General features: G+C 49.8%; 2 protein-coding genes and 1 long non-coding RNA gene across 6 annotated transcripts; 2 read left to right on the top strand and 1 right to left on the bottom strand.

Annotated features, from left to right (window-relative positions):
* The first annotated feature begins 1,138 nt into the window (after positions 1-1,138).
* JOSD1 (Josephin domain containing 1) lies at positions 1,139-12,612 on the top strand. 4 transcript variants are annotated; one of them, XM_060656332.3, is made up of 5 exons: positions 1,139-1,345; positions 1,679-2,511; positions 9,233-9,361; positions 9,482-9,676; positions 10,505-12,612. In XM_060656332.3, exons 2-5 carry the CDS (start codon positions 2,327-2,329, stop codon positions 10,602-10,604), a joined length of 609 nt encoding a protein of 202 aa, XP_060512315.1. In that variant the 5' UTR covers positions 1,139-1,345; positions 1,679-2,326; the 3' UTR covers positions 10,605-12,612. The 4 variants fall into 4 exon arrangements, with proteins under 4 accessions (XP_060512315.1, XP_060512316.1, XP_060512313.1 ...); XM_060656333.3 differs by having other exon boundaries at positions 1,139-1,402; XM_060656330.3 differs by having other exon boundaries at positions 1,139-1,418.
* Positions 12,613-13,671: 1,059 nt separating this feature from the next.
* On the bottom strand, positions 13,672-15,716 carry TOMM22 (translocase of outer mitochondrial membrane 22). The gene is made up of 4 exons (XM_060656336.3): positions 15,565-15,716; positions 15,200-15,318; positions 14,604-14,721; positions 13,672-14,393 (listed from the first exon to the last, which is right to left on the bottom strand). Exons 1-4 carry the CDS (start codon positions 15,673-15,675, stop codon positions 14,319-14,321), a joined length of 423 nt encoding a protein of 140 aa, XP_060512319.1. The 5' UTR covers positions 15,676-15,716; the 3' UTR covers positions 13,672-14,318.
* A 2,634-nt stretch (positions 15,717-18,350) lies between these two features.
* LOC145715626 (uncharacterized) lies at positions 18,351-19,843 on the top strand. Its single transcript, XR_014137985.1, has 2 exons — positions 18,351-18,952; positions 19,293-19,843. It is a non-coding gene; the product is annotated as an uncharacterized LOC145715626 (long non-coding RNA).
* Positions 19,844-19,918: the final 75 nt, after the last annotated feature.

Below are 19,918 nucleotides of genomic sequence, written 5' to 3'. Positions count from 1 at the left end.
ATAAATTAGCATATGGTAAGCACTTAGAACAGTGCTTGCAAGCCTCCATTAACAAATCTTATTAAAATAGAACTGCAACTCTTAGGTGGTTGACAAATTACAAAAATTTAAGATAATTTAAAAGTTGTCTGGATTAGGGTAGGACTCCCAACCACGTGGTAAGCACGCAAGCTTGCTTTAAAGTAGCAACTGTGGTGAATGTAATGGTGTCACTGTTGTAGCAGGGCTAAAGAAAGAAACAAATTGGTGTGCCTGGGTGGCTCAGTTGGTTAAGTGTCCCCACTTGGGCTCAGGTTATGGCCTCCCAGTTCGGGAGATGGAGCCCTACATCCGGCTTTGCACGGACAGCAAGAAGCCTGCTTGGGATTCTCTCTCTCTCTCCCTCTCCCTCTCTCTCTCAAAATAAATAAGCCTTAAGATAAATAAACATTTAAAAATCTTTTTAAAAAATGAATTGCATGATTTTTTATTGTTTTTCCAATTCCCTGAACAAAAATCCCGAAGAAGGGCAACTAGGGTGGATGACGCCTTCCACATGACCTAGAAGTTAGGTAAGGGGGGAAAGTTCACGCAAGACAGGGAGTTTACCTGCTTGACACACAAAACACCTTGAGAAAACCCAGAGAGGATTCTGTGTCAACCCCCGTAAGATGGGGGGGGGGGGGGGGTGAGAGGACAGTGGTCTCAGTGTATTGCTCCGAAATTCGACACCAAGGCACTGAAATCGGACTCTGTTTCACTTGAAACGTGACTCCGGGCGAGGCACTTACCCTCAGCGCTCCCAAGGAAGTGGGGGGCGGCGGGCCCACTAACCAAGACAATTTACGCCCGGCCGCATCAGTAAGGTTCTTGGAAATCACCTGGTGAACAGCGCGCTAGGCAAACATAGAACGGTCAACGCAGGAGGAGCTAGTCCAGGTTCTCGAAAGCACTCCGCTCGAGAAGCCTGGCCCAGAGAGGGGGAAAGGGCGGGGAGAGCCGCAAAGTGCAGCCGCAGGCCGGGTCGCCGCCCCGGAACGTCGCCGACGCCAGGGGAGGGGTGGGGAGCGGCGGGCGTCGAGGCGAGACTCCGGCAGGCCGCCCCGCCCTAGCCAGCCCGGGAACCAGGAGCCGCGCACCAGCTCTAGTGGCGGCAGCCGCCGCACCCCCTGGCCCTACTGTCCCTAGGCCGCCCCACGCTGCCCACACCCACTCGGCCGACCCGTGGCAGCCGGGGCCTTGGAGCCGGCGCCGCCTGACGACTGGCTGACGTCATAGGTGACGCCGCGGCGGGCGGGAGCGGGGACGGCGCAGGAGGGCGTTTCCGGAGCACGCGCCCGGCGAGGGCTGCTGACGTCGGGCTCAGGTGCGCGCGCTTGCCCGCCCGCCCGAGCGCGGCCCAGGTGGCGGCCCGCAGCGTCAGGTGGCGGCCAGTAGCGGTGAGGGGGCGACGGGCGGTGCGAGTAGGGGCAGCGGCGGGAGGGCGTGTCGCCTTGCACTCACGTGACGGGCAGGGAGGTTGGGGTGTGGGCGGCGAAGCGGGGTGGGCCCGACCCCACCCCTCGCGGGCCTGCGGGTCGCTGCGCAGGACCTTCCCTCGGGCTGGGGCCGGACCCGCCCCGCCGCTTAGCCCGCCAGCCTGGTTCTCCGAGGCTGCCCGCCCGACCGCCGGAGCTGACCGGAGTTGTCTCCTCCGCAGGGCCGCGGCGAGAGGGTGAGAGTCCGCGGGTTCGGAGGGAGCCGCCCCCGCCTCGGCCCGCGCCCTGCGGGGCCCCGCCGCACCCGAGGGGATGGAGAGCCGCCTACGAGGCCCTAGCACCGCCCGCGATCCCACGCTGGCCTGCCCTCGCTAGCTGCTCGAATTTTGCGTTTTACCCACCACCTAGGCCTTGTCTCCTGAGTCGGTGGCGTTGCGGTTCGAAAGAAATGGAAGAAAAGGAGCGATGTGACCAATTCCGTTCGGTCCTCCTGCATTGAGGCCTGGTTGGCATTTGCAGAGAGGAAAATACAGCAAGAAAATCGTCGGGGGTGTTTGGAGGGGAGGGTGGGAGGAGGGAAGCAAGGTCTTAGATTTCCTATGATTTTTGAAAAAATTCTGCACTTTGACAGCGGTGGCGAAATAACACTAAATCCAAAAGTGATCTTCCTATTGAAAAGAGAAGAGGTGGATTTTCTTTTCCTTTTGATTCCAACCTCTTCTCCCCGTGACCAAGCATAAATCATGGACATCAGAAAATAAGGTGGACCTCAGGAATCCTGGAAAGACTGAGAAGCTTACTTACATTCTTCCTCTGGAGGGAAGAAGGGTGGGGTGTTTTCAGCCCTCTCTGGAGCCTAAAACGAAAACATGAGTTGCGTGCCATGGAAAGGAGACAAGGCCAAATCTGAATCTGTAGAGCTGCCCCAGGCAGCACCCCCACAAATCTACCATGAGAAACAGCGCAGGGAGCTTTGTGCCCTGCATGCCCTCAATAACGTCTTCCAGGACAGCAACGCCTTCACCCGGGAAACGCTGCAAGAGATTTTCCAGAGGTAGGGGACTCCTTCTCCTTGCCATTTTTACACGTTTTGCTATTTCTGCATTTCTGTGGGTGGGGCAGTGTCTCCGCTAGGTAAGCCTTCAAACCAACGTATTAATTAGCTAGATGCTGTTAGCAGATGTAAGGGACACAGAAATGGGAAAAATAATAATCACTCTCATTTATTGAGCACTTACTGTAGGCTGGGCATAGTGCTAGGACCCTCTGTTGTGTCATCTCGTGTGATGTCCTCAGCAATCCCATGCAATTTGTGTTATTTCCATTTTACGGGTACAAACAGGGCTCAGAGGAGTTCAGTAATTTGCCTTAGGTAACAACAACAGATGGGGCCAAGTTTGAATTCAGGTTCGTGTCTGTGCTGTTGACCACTGTGCTATAATGCCTCTCAAGCCCTGGTCTGAGAGTTTACAGTCTGGAAAGGCGACAAGGTCTGTACACGCTCAGTCACCTGCCATCAGAGGTGGAATGTTGTGGGTTTTATAAACAGGGTGCTCAGCTATACACCGTGCCCAGTTTTCCCATGAGGCCATGTGCTGGCCTTGGTGCTTTTTGTGCATTGCTCTGTATACCCCTCCCCAGCAGTCATTTTACTGTCTCTATTTTATGGATAGAGAAACAGGCAGAAAGGTCAGGTAATTTGTTCAAATAGCTTCCAAGTAGCAAAGCTGTGCTTTGAAATGGACTCTAGATCTCTTCCCCTTTCCCTTTCATTCTAGATGGCCTTTTTTTTTTTTTTTTTTTTTTAACCCACTTTGCAAAATGTTACCTGACAGGGTGATAGAAATTCAGCTCTTTCTCTGTCTACTTTGATGTTCTAAAATCGTTTTTATCAAAAGGGTTTGAGAATTAGTTCTGCTGTGTCTGGACACAGCAGGACATCTGCTCGGCTGCTTTCTGAGTCCTGGAAAGGCATGTCAGAGTAGTTCTATTATCTGCATCCATTCACCCTGCTAGTATGTTGGGCCTGGGCCCAAAGATATGGATGATGATTATAAGCAGTTTGCGGGTAATCGCAGGACTCTTTCAGTGGTGTTTTCCCTGAATGAAAGAATGCTAAATATTTGCTAAACACTCACATGGAACCGGAGTTCTATTCCTGGCTATTAAAGCTTTTGCAAATTTGTACTAGCCTCCCCAGTTTCCGGTCCGCACGATGTAAGGATCCATCTCAAAGTAATAGCAAACCAGTACGTAAGAAAATACACTCTGTTCCCACTTCCAGAGGTGGAATTCTGTGTATTTTAGGTGGAAAGATTTGGCGTGGATAAATAGAAACAAAGTGTGAAAGGGATCAGAGGGAGGGGAGACGAGATGAGGGAGAGGCAATAGAATTGTATAAACAAGGATTTATGAGCTGCCTGCAGCCAGCCAAGCGCTGCTGGGCACTGTAGAGAAAACAAGTTGAACAGGACTCAGCCGCTAAGTACATCCCAGAGCCATACACTGACCAGGCCTTGAGAACAGACTCAAATGAAGTTAAAACCCGAGGGATTTAGAGCCGTTTAAACGGAGGGGAAAAGAGGATCTGTTTGGGTCTTAACGGAAACAGTAGTAATGTTGGCAGGTTTAGCCAGATAATTTCAAATTCCCGGATACAAAGTTCTGTCCCTGTTTGAAGATGTGGCTGATGGCTGGGAGAAATGGGAGAAAAAATTTGATGAATGCTGTTTGTTGAGAGGAAGTTCATCGGAGCAGTTCGCTTTTAGCCAGATAAAAAAAGAAATACAAAGGCAGGGTGGAGTTTCAATACAGTTATGGGACTTGAGATGACTCATGTTTGGAATAGAAATGAGCAGGGACTTAGAACCAAAGCTAGTGGCTCAGCAGGAACCTGGGGATGGGGAAGAGAGGAGTCAAGGTGGCAGAGTCCAGGATTTGAAGATCGTGGTAACCGCCGCAGTGATGGCAAAAGAGGTCGTTGGTTTGAAAAGGATCAGTTTTCAACATGTGAAATTGGAGAAAAGCTCAGAAACTGGGCAGGTGACGTGGTGCATGTATTCAGATGCGGATGTCCGATCCTGAACATTTCATCGTATGTGTCCCTCTGCGCTGAAAAAGGAAACATTGGGAAGTGAAATGATAGAGCGGCAGCCTTGCAGAGTTGTTACTCAGAAACTCCTCAGGCCTCGAACCATCCTCACGAGGCTCTCCTCAATTTTTCAGTGATTAAATGTTCTTGCAGCTAGCTATGCATCCCTTCCCCAGGTGAAATAGCTGTTAAAATCTAAACAGAAACCAGGCTGATACCGCTCAAAAAATCTAATGCAAGCTGGAAGGGACAAAGAGATTTTAGGTATTGGTGAACAGCCAGCGTTTTCTACCATAAAGAAATGCAGCCTCCCCAGTAAAATGTCCCTGAGCAGGTGGAAGGGGCCACATTTAAAGGTGTGGTGGTGGTAAATTCAGAAATGGCGTTGAATGTTAGCCTGCAGAGATTGAAATTACCTTGTCTAAGGGCCAGGCAAACACATCATGATCACCAGTACCTGCAGAGTACATCTATGTGCCCGGCCTTGTGATCTGTGCTTTATGTATTTAATGATTTAAAGACACATCATGAAGTTCTTCTGAGCCCTGTTTTCTAATGGCACATTCTTCAGACGTGATGAAACGGAAAGTCATAATTAGGAGAGAAAGGACTCTTCATGAATGTTTCCACATGTTGTTGTTGTTGTTAAAATCTGAACTCACCACCATAGCCAGACACAGTGGTAACCTCCAGGGAGGACCAGGAACTCAGCTGAGTGCCTAGGCATTAGTGAGACCTGGCAAGAGCCTGTCTTCTCACTTACAGATCACTTCAGATCTCATGGCTCCAACCTGTGGCTGTGACGACAGAAGTGAGAGGCTTGCTTTATAGTCCGGAACTTCTGTCCGAGTCACTAAAGCCGTCCCGAGCAAGAGTTTGCCAAGGAGTCTCCAGAAAACAATCACAGAACAGGATGCCAGGGAGTTCAGTGGGTCCAGTGTGTTGAACTGTCCAGGACACTGCTGAGCGTAGTCTTAGGGGAAGGGGTTGGATCTTAGCTGTACCACTCACCAGCCGTATATGTGATCGTGCAAATCACCATAAGCATCCTTATTCACTCTGTGAGATTAACCTCTGTCTCAGGACTATTGGAAGGATTAAGAGGGAAACCTCATAAGAGTAGCTGACACAGTGGGCATTTGACTATCGTTAAAGTAAAAACAAGTACTGATATAACGGGCACACTGGACGGACCCCGTGTATTCAAATGACCACCCTGGGAATGAGGTGGAAGCCATTCTCAGCATTTCCTGTATTGATCATCTGGGCGACACATGTTTACTCAGTTGCCACTGCTTAGCTGTGAGGGCTGCAGAGTAGCAGAGCCATCCCCTTTGCTTCAGGAGTTTGCTGTTTGGTTGGACATGTATAAGACAACGGAATTCTCTAATGGTCTTGTAAAATGGGAATCGTTCCCATTGTTACAGATATGCTAAGAGGCATGGAGATTAAATCTCACGACTAGTCCCGGTGCTGGTTGCTAGGATAATGTGTAGTCCTCCCCATCTCCCTGTATTTTCTGCTACACAGGAGCCAGGAAGGATTCTGTGGCAAAGGTAGGATGTGAGGTTGACCTTGAAGAAGCTTTAGGATTTGGCTTGGAACAGGAAATACGATGAGAGAATAGAGGCCGTGTGGTCGTGGTGTTTGAAGTGCACTAAAAAAGCCCAAAGGGACAGCAGGCCCCGTAGGGCCGGGAGGGTTGGGGTTAGCCAGCGGGCAGTTCTTACATGAAAGTAAGAACATCGTACCTTGGTGAGTGTGGCAGGAACATATAAGGGACTTGGTGGAAGGAGAGTTTGGAAGTGAGATCAATTTAGGAACCTGTTTCAAAAGCCCAGATATGGAGCAAGGAGGCTCCAGTTCAGGGAGAGACAATGGGAATAGACAGGAGAAGGTGGGAATCGGAGATAGAATGTATGGGACAAGGAGACCCTAGGAAACTCCTGTAAGGTGCACCTCAAAAAAATGTGTGGTCAGATACGTTTGGGAACCGCAACGTACCCTGTCTCCTCAAGACTCAAGGTAAATATTAGCATATTCGGGGCTCTAGGAATTCCTGCAGGAAACCTTTTTACCTGATTCATTCAGCCGTTATTGTATTGAACACCTTCTGTGATCCTCTGGGAGCACCCTCGGGAGAGCGTGGCTGTAAGTTTTGGTAGGGAGTAAAATGGTGAACAAGGTAGAAGGCCTGGAAATTTCCTTGTTGGAGCCTTCACGCATCTCCTGGCAAGAGACTTCACTGAAAGTAGGGAGAAGCTACTGGAAAATCAGTGAAAGGGTAGGAGCTTGATATACCTGGAGCTAGGCTTGCTTCCATATGCTTTTTTATTTTAATACGAGAGCCTACTGAGGGCCTTTGTCCTCTTAAGCTGCATTTTAGCCCCAGACCCCAGGGTGTGCCAGCTCTTCCTCTTATCAGCCGCTACCACCACCCACTCTGATTCTCGGCTCCTCGACACAAGACGGGAAGCACAGCACTGGAGTCAGACAAACCCAAGCACGAACGAATCCTAGTGCTGTCACTTACAAGATAAGCGATTACAGGCCAGTCATTTTAAATCACCAAACTTCAGTTTTTTAACCTATAAAATGGGAATAACTTACAGCCTCATGGGTTTCTGGTGAAAATTAAGTGAGATACATATGAAAGGATCTAGCATTGGACGGCATGGCACGAAATTTTTCAATAAGTAGTAGTTATTATGATGGTAAGATGCAATCTGGTTGCAGAGTGAAGGTTAGTGTCCTCCAGCCCTCTTCTTTGCTCGCTCTGGAGAACAAGCACACAAGCTCTTTGGAAGGGTCTGCTACGAAAGTTTCCCAAGAAAGAGAGCAACAAAATAAACACGGTGAATGTTTCAATAAACATTCCTTGAGCACCTGTTATGTGCCAGGCACCCCTTGGGTCCTGGTGGGGTTGCCCTAACGGGATGGAGACACCTGTCATTCTAGTGTGGAAAACCAGACGCGTCTGGTGGCGACAGGGGCTGTGATTAAAGCAGGTGGGGTAAGAGCTGGTGCCTGGAAGAAACTGAAGGTTGGGGTGGTCAGAGAAGGCCTCTAAGGCACTAACACTTGAGACCCAAATAATAAGGAGCAAACCAAGTGCAGACCTAGGGAAAGAGCATTCCAGACAGCAGAACAGTGAGTGTGGTAGAAACAGGGAGCACGTGCAACGGCCCTCGGGTGAGAAGGTGTTTTGTGTGTTTAAGTAGCAGAGAGAAGGTCTTTGTGCCCAGCGATAGGGATGAGGTCAGCAGTGTCTTGAGGGCCTTGCCTAGAAAGCAAATCATTTAGCTTGTATTTAAGTGCTTTGGGAACCATTGAAAGGTTTAAGCAGTGGGAGGAATGTTTTATGTTTGAAAAAATACCAGTGTGGTCACCGTGTACAGAGAAGTTAAAAAAAAAAAAAAACAACTTTGTAAGAGTTCTTGAGTGTTCAGAGTTGCCCTCGAGCCCTGGCTCTCCTCTGGAGCTGGCCCTTAGCGGCTTCCTGGATACTGCCCTCCACGTTCGTTCCCAAGAAGCTCACACTTCCCTTCACAGCCCGGCAAAAGGAATCCAGCCCTTCCTTCAAGAAGGCCTCTCCTCAAGTCCCGGCCTGACAAGCCTGTGAAAACCAAATAATAGGACTGGAAGTGCCTTCGGAGCTGACCTTGCTGAAGACAAAGGAGTAGCTGATGAGGCCCAGCCAAAAATGGCCCAGAGCGGGGTGGGCGCGTGGACCATAATTGAGTTTTGTTTGGCACAGACATTGTTTTCAGTTGATTCTTTGTGTTTCAGTTTTTAAAAACTTTTTTATTCCAGGGGCGCCTGGGTGGCTCAGTCGGTTAAGCTTCCAGCTCTTGATCTCAGCTCAGGTCATGATCTCACAGTTTAGGAGATACAGCCCTGTGCTGGGCTCTCCACTGACCGTGCAGAGCCTGCTTGGAATTCTCTCTCTCCCTCTCTCTCTCTGCCCCTCCCTTGCTTATGCACTCTCTCTCAAAATAAATAAGCTTAAAAAAATTTTTTTTATTCAAGTACTTACACAACCAGACACGTATATTTGAAATGCTTTAGGTGGCTCAGACATGCCAGTTTAATGTAGGCCTTATTAGTTCTTAGTGCTTTACACGTGGCCCCGGTGCATACGTTTTTGTTTCATGCCTGGGCTCCTGTAGCCCTTGGAGTATTTAAGGATTAATGATTACCAAGTGTGCAAGCCTTAAATGGAAAGCATTTAAACTGTAAAAAAAACAAGAGTAGCAAAAAATACTATCCACGCAAATGAAAATATCAATTACTGTTTTCTAATGTTTAAAAAAAAATGGCTGTATTAAAGCAGGAAGGTCTGCAGTGAAGAAGGCCGCAGACAGGGATAGGCCAGGGGCTTCACAAATGAGACTCCATCATAAGAGTACAGTCTGTGTCCAGTGACTTTCTGGATGACAGACAGCTAGGCCCTGGCACCACCGAATTAATGTTTTGCATAAGAAGAAAGGCAATCCCTAGTGCAGTAGGAGCCCCGACTGTAAAATACGTCGGTAAAGTATTGAGCTACCTTGTACCTGAGTGGGGGGAACAGGCCTTGCGGGGGCGCGCTGCGCTGGACGCTGGAAGGTGTCCGGGGCGTGTGGGGCAGGAGGTCGGGCGGCCGGGCCCACGAGTCTCAGCCCGGCTCCTTGCACGCGTGCAGGCTGTCTCCGAACACCATGGTGACGCCCCACAAGAAGAGCATGTTAGGAAACGGGAACTACGATGTGAACGTCATTATGGCAGCACTTCAGACCAAAGGCTACGAAGCTGTCTGGTGGGACAAGCGCAGGTAACCCGAACCAGGCTTGACCCGATGAGGACTGTTGCTCGGGCACGCGTGGGGAGGTGCTCCCGGGGGGACCTTGGGGCGTGGACAGCCTCGGAGCCTGACGCCGCTCTTCCTCCGCAGGGATGTCAGTGCCATTGCTCTCACTAACGTCATGGGCTTCATCATGAACCTGCCCTCCAGCCTGTGCTGGGGTCCGCTGAAGTTGCCTCTCAAAAGGCAGCACTGGATCTGTGTTCGAGAGGTGGGAGGTGCCTACTACAACCTCGACTCCAAACTGAAGATGCCCGAGTGGATTGGAGGCGAGAGCGAGCTCAGGTACCTGCTGGGAACGTGCTGGGCTCCTTCCGTCGGTGTGTTGGGGAAGTTGAGCCCGTCTTTCTTTTTTTTTCTTTTTACTCGACAAAGGAGATGAAATTCCTAGCTCCTGGGATCCTCTCCCCTCCTTGCTTAGAATCACAGGGTCTCGGGCTCGAAACACCTCAATCTTTGATGGCCCATGAGGACGGGAAGTCCCTTTGGTAGAGAAGCCCCAGCCCCCGGCATGCTGACCCTCTGGTCTGGTAGGACTGGCATTGTAGCATTCTCTGTACTCAGACAACTGATGGTAAAGCTGCCAGTTCAGAGGGAGGAAGACAGACATTCAGGCCAGAGAGGGCTAAATTTCCCAGAGACCGAAGAAGAAACTTTTATTTATTTTATTTTTAAATATTTTTGAGAGAGAGACAGAATGCAAGTGGGTGAGGGGCAGAGAGAGACAGAGAGAGACACACACACACACACACACACACACACAGAATCTGAAGAGGCTCCAGGCTCCGAGCTGTCAGCACAGAGCCTGATGCGGGGCTCGAACTCACCAACTGCGAGAGCCAAAGTCAGATGCTCAACCGACTGAGCCACCCAGGTGCCCCGATAGTTTGGCAGTTCTATATGAGAATGAGCGAAAATTCAGCTTGGAAATTAAGTGGCCAGATCGAGGGGTAGCCAGTTGCAGAAGCTGCAAGAACAGATCCCTACTCGAGAGTTTGGGGGCTGCCGAGGGTATAGCTGAGGAGGTCACTGGTGAACACACGGCCCTGAGACTGGAATTTGCAGTTTTACCAGCATTTCATCTTCTCTTTCATCTACCCGTTGTTCCCACAGGAAATTTCTAAAACATCACTTGCGAGGAAAGAACTGTGAACTCCTGCTGGTGGTACCAGAAGAGGTGGAGGCCCATCAGAGTTGGAGGGCTGACGTGTAACGCAGTTCTACCCATCCTTCCCTCACCTCAGCCCCGAAATCGTCTGTAACTTGCTGTGGCCTATACAGCGGGTCTGCCCCTGCCACTTCCCCAAACATCTCACTGGGTTTTGCCCTCAGATCTGACAGTGCAATAGGACAGATGTGTGGACTGTTACGAGAAGCAACCAGCGTTACTCATTCCTGGGAAAGGAAGGTAGGAGCTCTGTGTGCTTAGGGCCAGCTCTGGAAGACCCTTGTTTTATTTCAGAGAGGAGAAAGGAAGGTGGGTCCCAGCTTATTTTCCCCATTCCCACGAGAACTTGACAGAGGCTCTGCTGGAGTTCACTGCTGCTGTGACTCACCTGGAGATGCTGCCTCCACTTCCCCTTTACTGGCAACCAGTGGGTCTGAATACATAGTACACGCGAAGCCCACGCGACTGGCTTGACGGACCCAGAGCAGAAGGGCCTCTCAGGAAACCATCTCCAAAACGCCAGCAGTGGTACAGCATGCCGTCTCCAACCCTCAATGCCACCCATTACCCCCGTTTTTAAGGGTGGTCAACGGCCATCCTTGGAGTCTTATAATGAAAAGTTCTCTAGCGTTCCACGCCGGGTGGTTGAGGCCCGCAATATTCTAGTGTGACAGGGTGAGCTAGATACCTAAGAGGACGTGGCGGAAGCCAGACTGGGGCAGGCCCGGGGGGCCTGTCCGCCTCGCTCCAGCGTTGTCCCTGCCGCTTCACTACATTGATTTAGGGGGCTCTGGGCACAAGGCAGGCAAAAGGGCAGTTTTCCCAGTTGACACACTCTGGCAGAGTCAGGAAACAAGTCTGCTTTTGATAGCAAATTCCACTAGTTTGAGACACAGCTGGGTGAGGCAAGTATCGTGAAGACAAGCCTCTCAGAGATTAAGAGCAGCTAGAACTGGTAGAAGTCCCAGGCTGAGTCCCTATAGTGACAAGAGTCAGAGCCCTCCAGTTGGGTGTTTATGTGCATCACGTTAGAGGACCCGGGTTTGTCATGTCTTTGGTTTCCTTTACACGTCAACTGAAAGTTGATCTACCCCCTACCTCTTGAAACAGCTGTAGGCCACTTTTCTCCTGTAACTTTGGAAAACAGAAGAGAAGGAGGGGAAGTGTACCACATGGCGCGTCACCAAAGTGGTCGTAGTTGCCTCGAGGTGGGGGGGCGGGCGGGGATGGCCTGTCTGCCGCTTACACATCGACGGTCTTGGCAGGTCTGAGAGCTGCCCCGCTGGCCACACGCCTCTCCAGCGGCAAAGCCGGCCTGGGGCTTGCGCGTCAAGACTGAGCAGGCTTGACAGGACGAAGCTGAGGCTTTCTCCCCACTGTGACTGGAGTGCATGTTTACACCAGCACTTTTTCTGCACATGTATCTTCAATCCAACGAGGCCGTTTTTTATGCTGAGTAACAGAGGCCACCAAGCGGCTACTGCATTACACCCTCTCGGCAACTGGCTGCAGTCTCTTCTGCACCATTTTCCACACCAGACCTGCTTGGCACCACAGGGAGCTCCTTACCCCTGCACAATGACATTCCAACCACCACCAGCCAGAAGTTACAGCCAACCTGATTGTCACGAGCAGGACCTTGGGTCCACGGGCACTGTCAGTGATAGTAAGCCATTTCCTGGGAGGGGGAGGAGGGAACTCCTCTCCACCAATCTGCTTGGGCCTGTGCAAATGGCACTTCAAAGGAGTCCCCGTGCACTTGGAGTCCATGAGCCAATGGGATATGCAAAGACGCTGACACATTTCAGGGCTGGTTTCTCTGTTCATATCCAATTCTGGTGCTTAGGAACAGGGACCCATGCTGATGCCCAAGGGCAAAAAGCCCCATGTCCTTTAAGGAAAGGGGCAGGCCTGACCCTGATGCCCAATAAGGGGCAACCCTAGGCTTTTTGTTTTTCTTGCTTTTATTCCTTTTTTTTGTTGGCCTTGTGCTGGGTTTGTTTACAAAAGATGTATTTTGTTTAACCAAATATTAAAAATGGAAAACTCCGTACATGTTATATGTCTGCCTGAATTTGTAATTCTGTAAAGGAAAAAAGTAAACATTAGTGTGGTGATGCTTCAGAAGAAACTCACTACCATCCTCAGCCATCTTTTAGAGCTGTTTTGTGCTTTGGTCCAACTCTCCCCTCAAAAATCTAGACAAAATATGCACTAAATTTGGTTCAAAATCCTGAGGCACTTTTCAATTTACAAAAACTAGGCTTAACAATCTGAGGAATCCTAATAAGTACAAGTTTTCGTTACCAGCCCTGACAAATGACTAGCGTTTTTCTCTGGTTAACAAGATCAAGATCACATAGCAGAGGGGGCCTGTTAGACTTGAATTCAGATCCATCATTTCCTGGGCGGTCTGGCACAGATTATCCAACCTCTCTGTGACTGTTTCCTCCTCTGTAAAACAGAACTACCACTACACCCTAAATTCTGTAGCATCATTCTGATAAACAATACACATAAAAGGCTCAGTATTGTTAATAGCACATTGCTAATAAAAATTTACGTTGAATGCAAAAACTGCAAGGTTCAAAGGCAGGGCTATAGTTGGAATTCATAATCAGCTCATCTCAGCAATTATTTTTAAATGGACCAAAAAAGTTCTATTTGCCACCATTCCCTTCCTAGACCAGAAGTTAGTAGTAGGTCATTCCCCACAAATCCTTTATAACTGTGTATCACTGTAGACCGTACAATACATGGACCCAATCCTTTGTTGGTGGATCTGAACATGATTGCCTGAATTCAGGGCAAAGATTACTATTATGAGGTTTCTGGGGTACCTGGCTGGCTCAGTCAGAAGACCATGTGACTCTTCATCTCGGGGTTAAGTTCAAGCTCCCCCTGGTTGGCTGTAGAGATTACTTAAAAAATAAAATCTGTAACAACAACAACAACAAAAAGAGGTTCCTAGCCCAAAGTGAATCATGTTTTCCACTGTTGGGCCTCAGGGGTCAAACAGTGTCACACAGTGGTGTTAGCTTCGGAGAGGAAATGCAAGGGGCAGTCGAAGGACGTGACCTCAAGGTGTGTATCACAAGTACATGGATGACACTTTCTGTCGGAATCATTTTTAATATTTAAATACAAAAAGTGAGCACTTTTTTCTTTTTTGGACACACACACACAGGTCTCTAATAGCCAAAACCGGCAGAGAAAATGAGCTCTTCTCTGCCCTCCACAGTCCCCATCCCGTGGTCGAAGCTGCTGCCCAGCCCTCCCTCCTTTCCACCCCAGACATTCACAGTGGCTGCTTTACACTGCAGCTGTAACGGCATTATGTATTTCATACTGTGTGCATGTCCCTTCCCAACATCTCCATGCTTAAAAACAAAAATGGTCAGGGGTACGTCCTTCCCAGTGGCATCGGTTCCTTTGCCACAATCAGATAGTTGAGATCTTCCGGTCACGAGTGATTTAGTGATTTAGTGAAAGGGGGGGGGGGGGGGGGGAATGGCCAGAGCTGGAGTAACCGTCTGCATTGCTGCACTCTGGTATCAGAGTGGGGACAGCGTGGAGGGCACAGCTGCAAGTTGGGAGTCTCCGTGACGCACTGGGGAGAATTCTCTCCAGGTTTAGATAAATCAATGTGCCAAAGTTTAAAAAAAAAGGAAAAGAGAAAAGAATCCAAATCATCAGCAGTTCAACACTATTGAATTTTCAAACTCGTCCCACCAAGACAAGTCATAGAGCAGTAACAATCTAGAGCTTTCCAGGAAGTGAAGGTAGAGCCCCTGGCATTCCTCCTGAGAGCCCTGTGTTGGGCCCTAGAAGTATCTGGAAAAGAAAAGGAGAGGTGTAAGGCAGGGGACGAGCCTCCGGATCGCATTTTCCCTCTGACGGGGCAGAGGAGGTCTGCCAACACTGCCGATCACGTGGGCACCTAAAAGAGCGTGGGCTGGATCCCAGTCTCTACCCGCGGGTCTACGCAGGTTTGGGGAAAATCAACACCTTGCCCCGCCGCGCAGGCAAAGGCTCTGGGCTCACCTGCCGCTGCTGCAGTTGCTGCTGCTGCTCCATTTGCAACTTCTCCGTTTCGAAGACAACAGGAAGGACCAGGATCATGAAGGAAGTGGTCCCAATCCACAAGGCTGCCCTGGAAAACCTGCAGACGGGGTGTGAGCGTGACAGCAAGACACAAACACAGATGTGTTCTTCTTCACCAAGAACGGCCCAGTAACCAAACCTCTCCCACGCCAATGTTTTTGAAAGGCACGTTCTTTCCCCAACACGTGCACCACACTCGGACCAGAAACAGGACGGGCAGTTCTGCCGGCTGTTGACCTAGCGAGAGCCGTTCTAACATCCTCCTGAGTTCTTACGAAGCTACTTCTACAACACATTAATTACCTCGCGTAACGTGAAACGATCCTCACAACGACCCTGCCCCACAGGAATCGCCACTTTACGGAAGAATTCGTGGAGATCAAGAAAGGTTAAGAGACCAGTCCAAGGTCACTCACTCAGTGATCTAGGTGGCAGGTTGGCCTCCAGCCCCGCTCTGCTACTTCCAAAGCCCATGTTCATTCACAGCACTTCGGTCACCCCAGGCACACCCCAACGTCTTTGCCCTCGGACCTTACCTGTACATTTTTTGAGCCACAAAGACGGAGAGATCAAAAGTGGCTCCAGCCGCGGACCGGACCCTCTCTGGGAACATCTCCGTCAGACCCCACAGCCTCTCCGACAGGGTCTCATCTAGCTGTGGTGGAGGCGGCGCGGATCTCGATCGAAGCAATGGCAACCACCCCCTGGAGCTAGGGCAGCCCGCTCCGGCCCACTGGGGGCCCTAACCCCGCCTCCCGGAGAAGACACCTCCCCTCCGACCTCTCCGGGCTCCGCGACGCGCTTTCGCCCGGATCCCGCAGCACGCGGAGCTCACACCCCCGTGCGGGCCGCTCCCGGCCCGTAACCTTGCACTCCGCCTCATACCGCAGGGCCCCAGTACCTCCTCGTCGTCTTCCTCCTCCAGCTCCTCCTCAGTCTTCTCGGCATCGCCTTTCGGAAGCAATTCGTCCGGGGACAGGGGCGCCCCAGGGCCGGCAGCGGCGGCGGCCATGGCTGCAGGGGGACACCGGAAGCGGAAGAGAGGAGGCGAGTGCAGCACCACCCCCTCCCCGGCGGACAGAGCTGCTCTTCCGGGAGCCGGAGGCTGAAGTGCTGGGGAAGAGCGACACCGTCTGGCTGGCGGACTCCACCGGCTTTCGGCCAACGAGGCGGCGGCGACTTCCTAAGAAATACCTGGGAAGCTTGTTCAAGGATAGGGTCGCGGTGCTTCCGCGGTAATTCTTTTCATTTAGAGTGGGCCCAGAAACCTGCACTTCAGTAAGCTCCCAGGGGGTCACACTGAGACAAACAAAAAATCCAGCTTCGTTTCCCCGAGGGGTGTGTTCTTTGGTAGGAGTTCGATACTTGAAGGTTTTATCGATCTGTTGTGAAAACGTCAAGCGAACAGTACCAATGTACTGAGACAAAGGCAAGAGTTACCACTTAAATACTTGAGTACCAGGCAGCGTGTGTGTGTGTGTGTGTGTGTGTGTACTCATCTGCTTGGCACAACAACCCACTGAGCCATGTACTGTCATCATCCCTGTTTTAAGAAACGGGGAAGTTGAGGCTCAGTACAGAGTTGCTGGAAGTCTTTCTTGAGGATAGATTTCTAGGAGGAAGTTTGCAGGCCAAAAAGTATGAACATTTAGCATTTTGGTAGGTATTAGCTGACCGTCCTCAAAATTAGATCATATACTTACCTAATTGTAAATGGAAGTGTCCTTTTCCCCCACAATGTCCCTAGCATTAAGCGTTACCCGTATTTTAATTTTTTGCCTTTATGATGGATTAAATACTTCTTTTTATAATGTGCTGCACCTTAAATACAAGGGTAGTAATTCGATACACACTTTAGCCAGCTGACCCCGGAATCAGAGAATCTCAGGACTGGACGGTCCAAATCTCTGTCTGATGCACGATGTTGTCCTTTGTCCCGTGCTTACATAATGAGGGGCAGGTAGGTTTGCACTTCCTCCCCTAACAGGCCTTGGTCCTTTTCATCTTTGAGCAAGGGCAACACTGACTACAAAAAGCTTTTATGTCTCAAAAGGCTGCTTACTGTATTACTCCATTACATAAAGTTCAAAAACAGGCAAAACCAATCTATGGTGAGGATTAGTGATTCCCTTTGATTAGCTCAGAGTGGGGAATATTTGGTAAGGGGCAGGGGAGTGGCTTCTGGGGTGCTGGTAAAATTCCATTTCTTGATCAGGGCGGTGTTCGCATGGGTATTTTCATTTTGTATTATCGATACTTATGAATTATGCTTTTTTGCATGTTAAAATTACTTAAAGTTGGCTAGCACTATGTAAATGCAAGGGCAGGTTGAGAGCCCAGTACCAATGGCTTTTGATTCTCTTGTGGGCTCTTTAGGAAATGCTGGAAGACCAACGCTCTCAAAGGCAATCTTTTTTTTTTCTTTTTAAGTAGTCTCCACACCCGACCTAGGGCTTGAACTCATGACCCTGAGATCAAGAGTTGCATGCTCTACCAACTGAGCCAACCAGGCACCCCTAGAGAAGGCAATCTTACGTGGAAGGTACAGGCATTAATGCCTCCAACTGGAAAGTCGTAATGCTAATGTGGAGAAGTTTTAGGAAAACTTTAACCAACTAATTTTGTTTATATTCACAAGAACAATACATGATTTAAAAAAAAAAAAAATCTAGGGGCGCCTGGGTGGCGCAGTCGGGTGGGCGTCCGACTTCATCCAGGTCACGATCTCACGGTCCGTGAGTTCGAGCCCCGCGTCGGGCTCTGGGCTGATGGCTCGGAGCCTGGAGCCTGTTTCCGATTCTGTGTCTCCCTCTCTCTCTGCCCCTCCCCCGTTCATGCTCTGTCTCTCTCTGTCCCAAAAATAAATAAACGTTGAAAAAAAAAAAAAAAAAAAATTATAAAAAAAAAAAAAAAAAAAAAAAAAAAAAAAATCTATGTGGGGCACCTGGGTGGCTCAGTCGGTTAAGCTTCCAACTCTTGATTTCGGCTCAGATCATGATCTCACGGTTCTTGAGTTTGAGCCCCACGTTGGGCTCTGTGCTGACAGTGTGGAGCCTGCTTGATCTCTCTCTCTCCCCATCTCTCTCTGCCCATGTACTCACTCACTCTATCTCTCCCACAATAAACGTTAAACATTTTTAAAAAAACACCTATGTTTAAGAATAATAAAAAAAACCTTGGGAGTAATTTTATCTCTGCAAAGGGATAAGAAAAAAGGGAATCATGCAGTGCAGAGTGTTCAGATCCCTGGGAACAGATGAGATGGTCTAGAAAAGGCAGAGTGAGAAGGGAAGACAAAGGCCAGGATCCTGTGGGATCAGACATTTAAAGGTACAGCGAAATCACGGACAGTAGACAGGTGGTTGCCGGGGGCTGGGGGAGAGGAAACAGAAACCCATAACCAAAGAGTTAACAGGGCAGCCAAGGCAGCTGCAACTTCTCCCCAAACCTGCTTGGGGGTGCTCAGAATGCTGTCTGCCACCATGTTCCTGTACGATAATAGTCATGCCATGATAACCGAATGGTTAATTTAGTCGTTTTGCAGGAACTCAGGTTTTCGTCAAGAAGCCAGCTAGAACCAGTCAGGACACTGACCTCCCCTTGGAGCCCAACAAAATGAAATTAACCTTCCCCTACCTCCTAACTTCCTTTATCTGATTTTGAGTCCCAAAGCTCCTCTCTCCTTCCCCTTACCCACACCCTTTTCTACTTGCCTTTAAAAAATGCCTGGCCATCCTGCTTCAGGGAGGCCGACTTGAGGCTCATTTTCCCATCTCCTCATGTGGCTGCCTCGAGAAGAACCTCTTGCCTCCTTGCCCACTAGAGATCTGTCTCAACGATCAGCTTTGCTGCACATCGGGCACACGAACTTGGGTTCAGTTACAAAACGGAGTCACTGTCTGATGGGTATAGAGTTTCAGTTTACAGGCTGAAGTGTCCGGAGATGGGACAGCGGTGATGATGGCACACGATGGACGTATTCAGTACTGCTGAGCTGTAGAATTAAAAATGGTTACGGTGGTAATTTTTGTTATTTTGCCACAATAGAAGAAAATGTAAAGACAAGCAGAAAAGCAGAACTATCAGGGAAAAAAAAGGGGGGGGACCTTCTTCCTCCACCTCAAGAGGTTCGAGGAGCTGCTGGAGAGGAAGAAGCAGGATCGGAGAAGGGTGGCTTCACTGAAGGCTTCAAGGAGAACTGCTCAGAATCAGCAAAGAAGACAGGGTGAGGACGGTGCCAGGCCAGGGGTCACCGTCGAAGAGTAACGCACAAGTGCAGGTGCTAACGAGTGAGTGTGGATGCCCCATGCAGGCACAAAGTGACTCTGCCACCCGGATGGAGAAGGAGATGGGGTGTTCTAGAACCCCAGCCTCCAGGTCCTCTCCTACCCCATCCCCCAAGTCCACGCTTTCCATCTCTCCTGTTTCCGGCCCATCAGAATTTGAAATCGGTAACAGTTCTTTATGTGGGTCAATGGACGGGCACAGATCCCTTTGGGAATCCTAGAAAAGCTGGAAGCCCCTCCCATCAGCCCCTATCTGTGCGACAGTGCAGGTGGGGGCCCCCTGCGAGGCCTCAAACTGTACAACTTCCTCTGATTGCCCCTAATCCTGCCCTTGCTCCCTCAGGCCCCCAGAGCTCTCGCGAAGCTCCTCAGTAACAGCTCCCCCTAACCAGACATGCGGCCCAGAAAGTCCCAGAAGTTGCTGTAGATCACAAAGGATACCGTCAAGTAGACAGTACTGTTTCTTTGGGTGTCCCCCAAGTAGCAGATTTGGTTAATAAAGGCTTTGAAGGAGGAAGAATTTTAACCAGAACCTGAAGGATGGATCCGACTAGAAAGGTAAGAACTTGAGGGGGTGCCTGGCTCGCTCAGTCGGTACCGTGTGCAACTCTTCAGCTCGGGGCTATGAGTGCAAGCCCCCCGTTGGGTGTAGAGATTATTTAAAAATAAAACTGTAACAAAAGGAAGGTAGGGACTTGAAAGAATATAGCACCTCGATGAGGAAAAACACCAAACACTGCCGGGTGTCACCTTCAATTCAGTCCAGAATCTGACCACTTCACCTTCTCTCCTGCCACCTGTCTTGTCCCAGCCTGGCCCCCTTCAGTCTGTTTTCTCCACACAGAAGGCAGAGGATCTGGCCAGAGGATTAAAAAAAAAAAAAAAAAAAAAAAATTGATCGTAACACTCCTCTGCCCAAAACCCACCAATGGCTTATTTGCCTTTTCACTCAAAATAAAAGTCCTTCTT

The sequence above is a fragment of the Panthera onca genome, chromosome B4, assembly GCF_046562875.1.
Source record: "Panthera onca isolate mPanOnc1 chromosome B4, mPanOnc1 haplotype 2, whole genome shotgun sequence".
Taxonomy (NCBI): domain Eukaryota; kingdom Metazoa; phylum Chordata; class Mammalia; order Carnivora; family Felidae; genus Panthera; species Panthera onca.
This window is presented reverse-complemented; position numbering and strand designations above follow the sequence as displayed.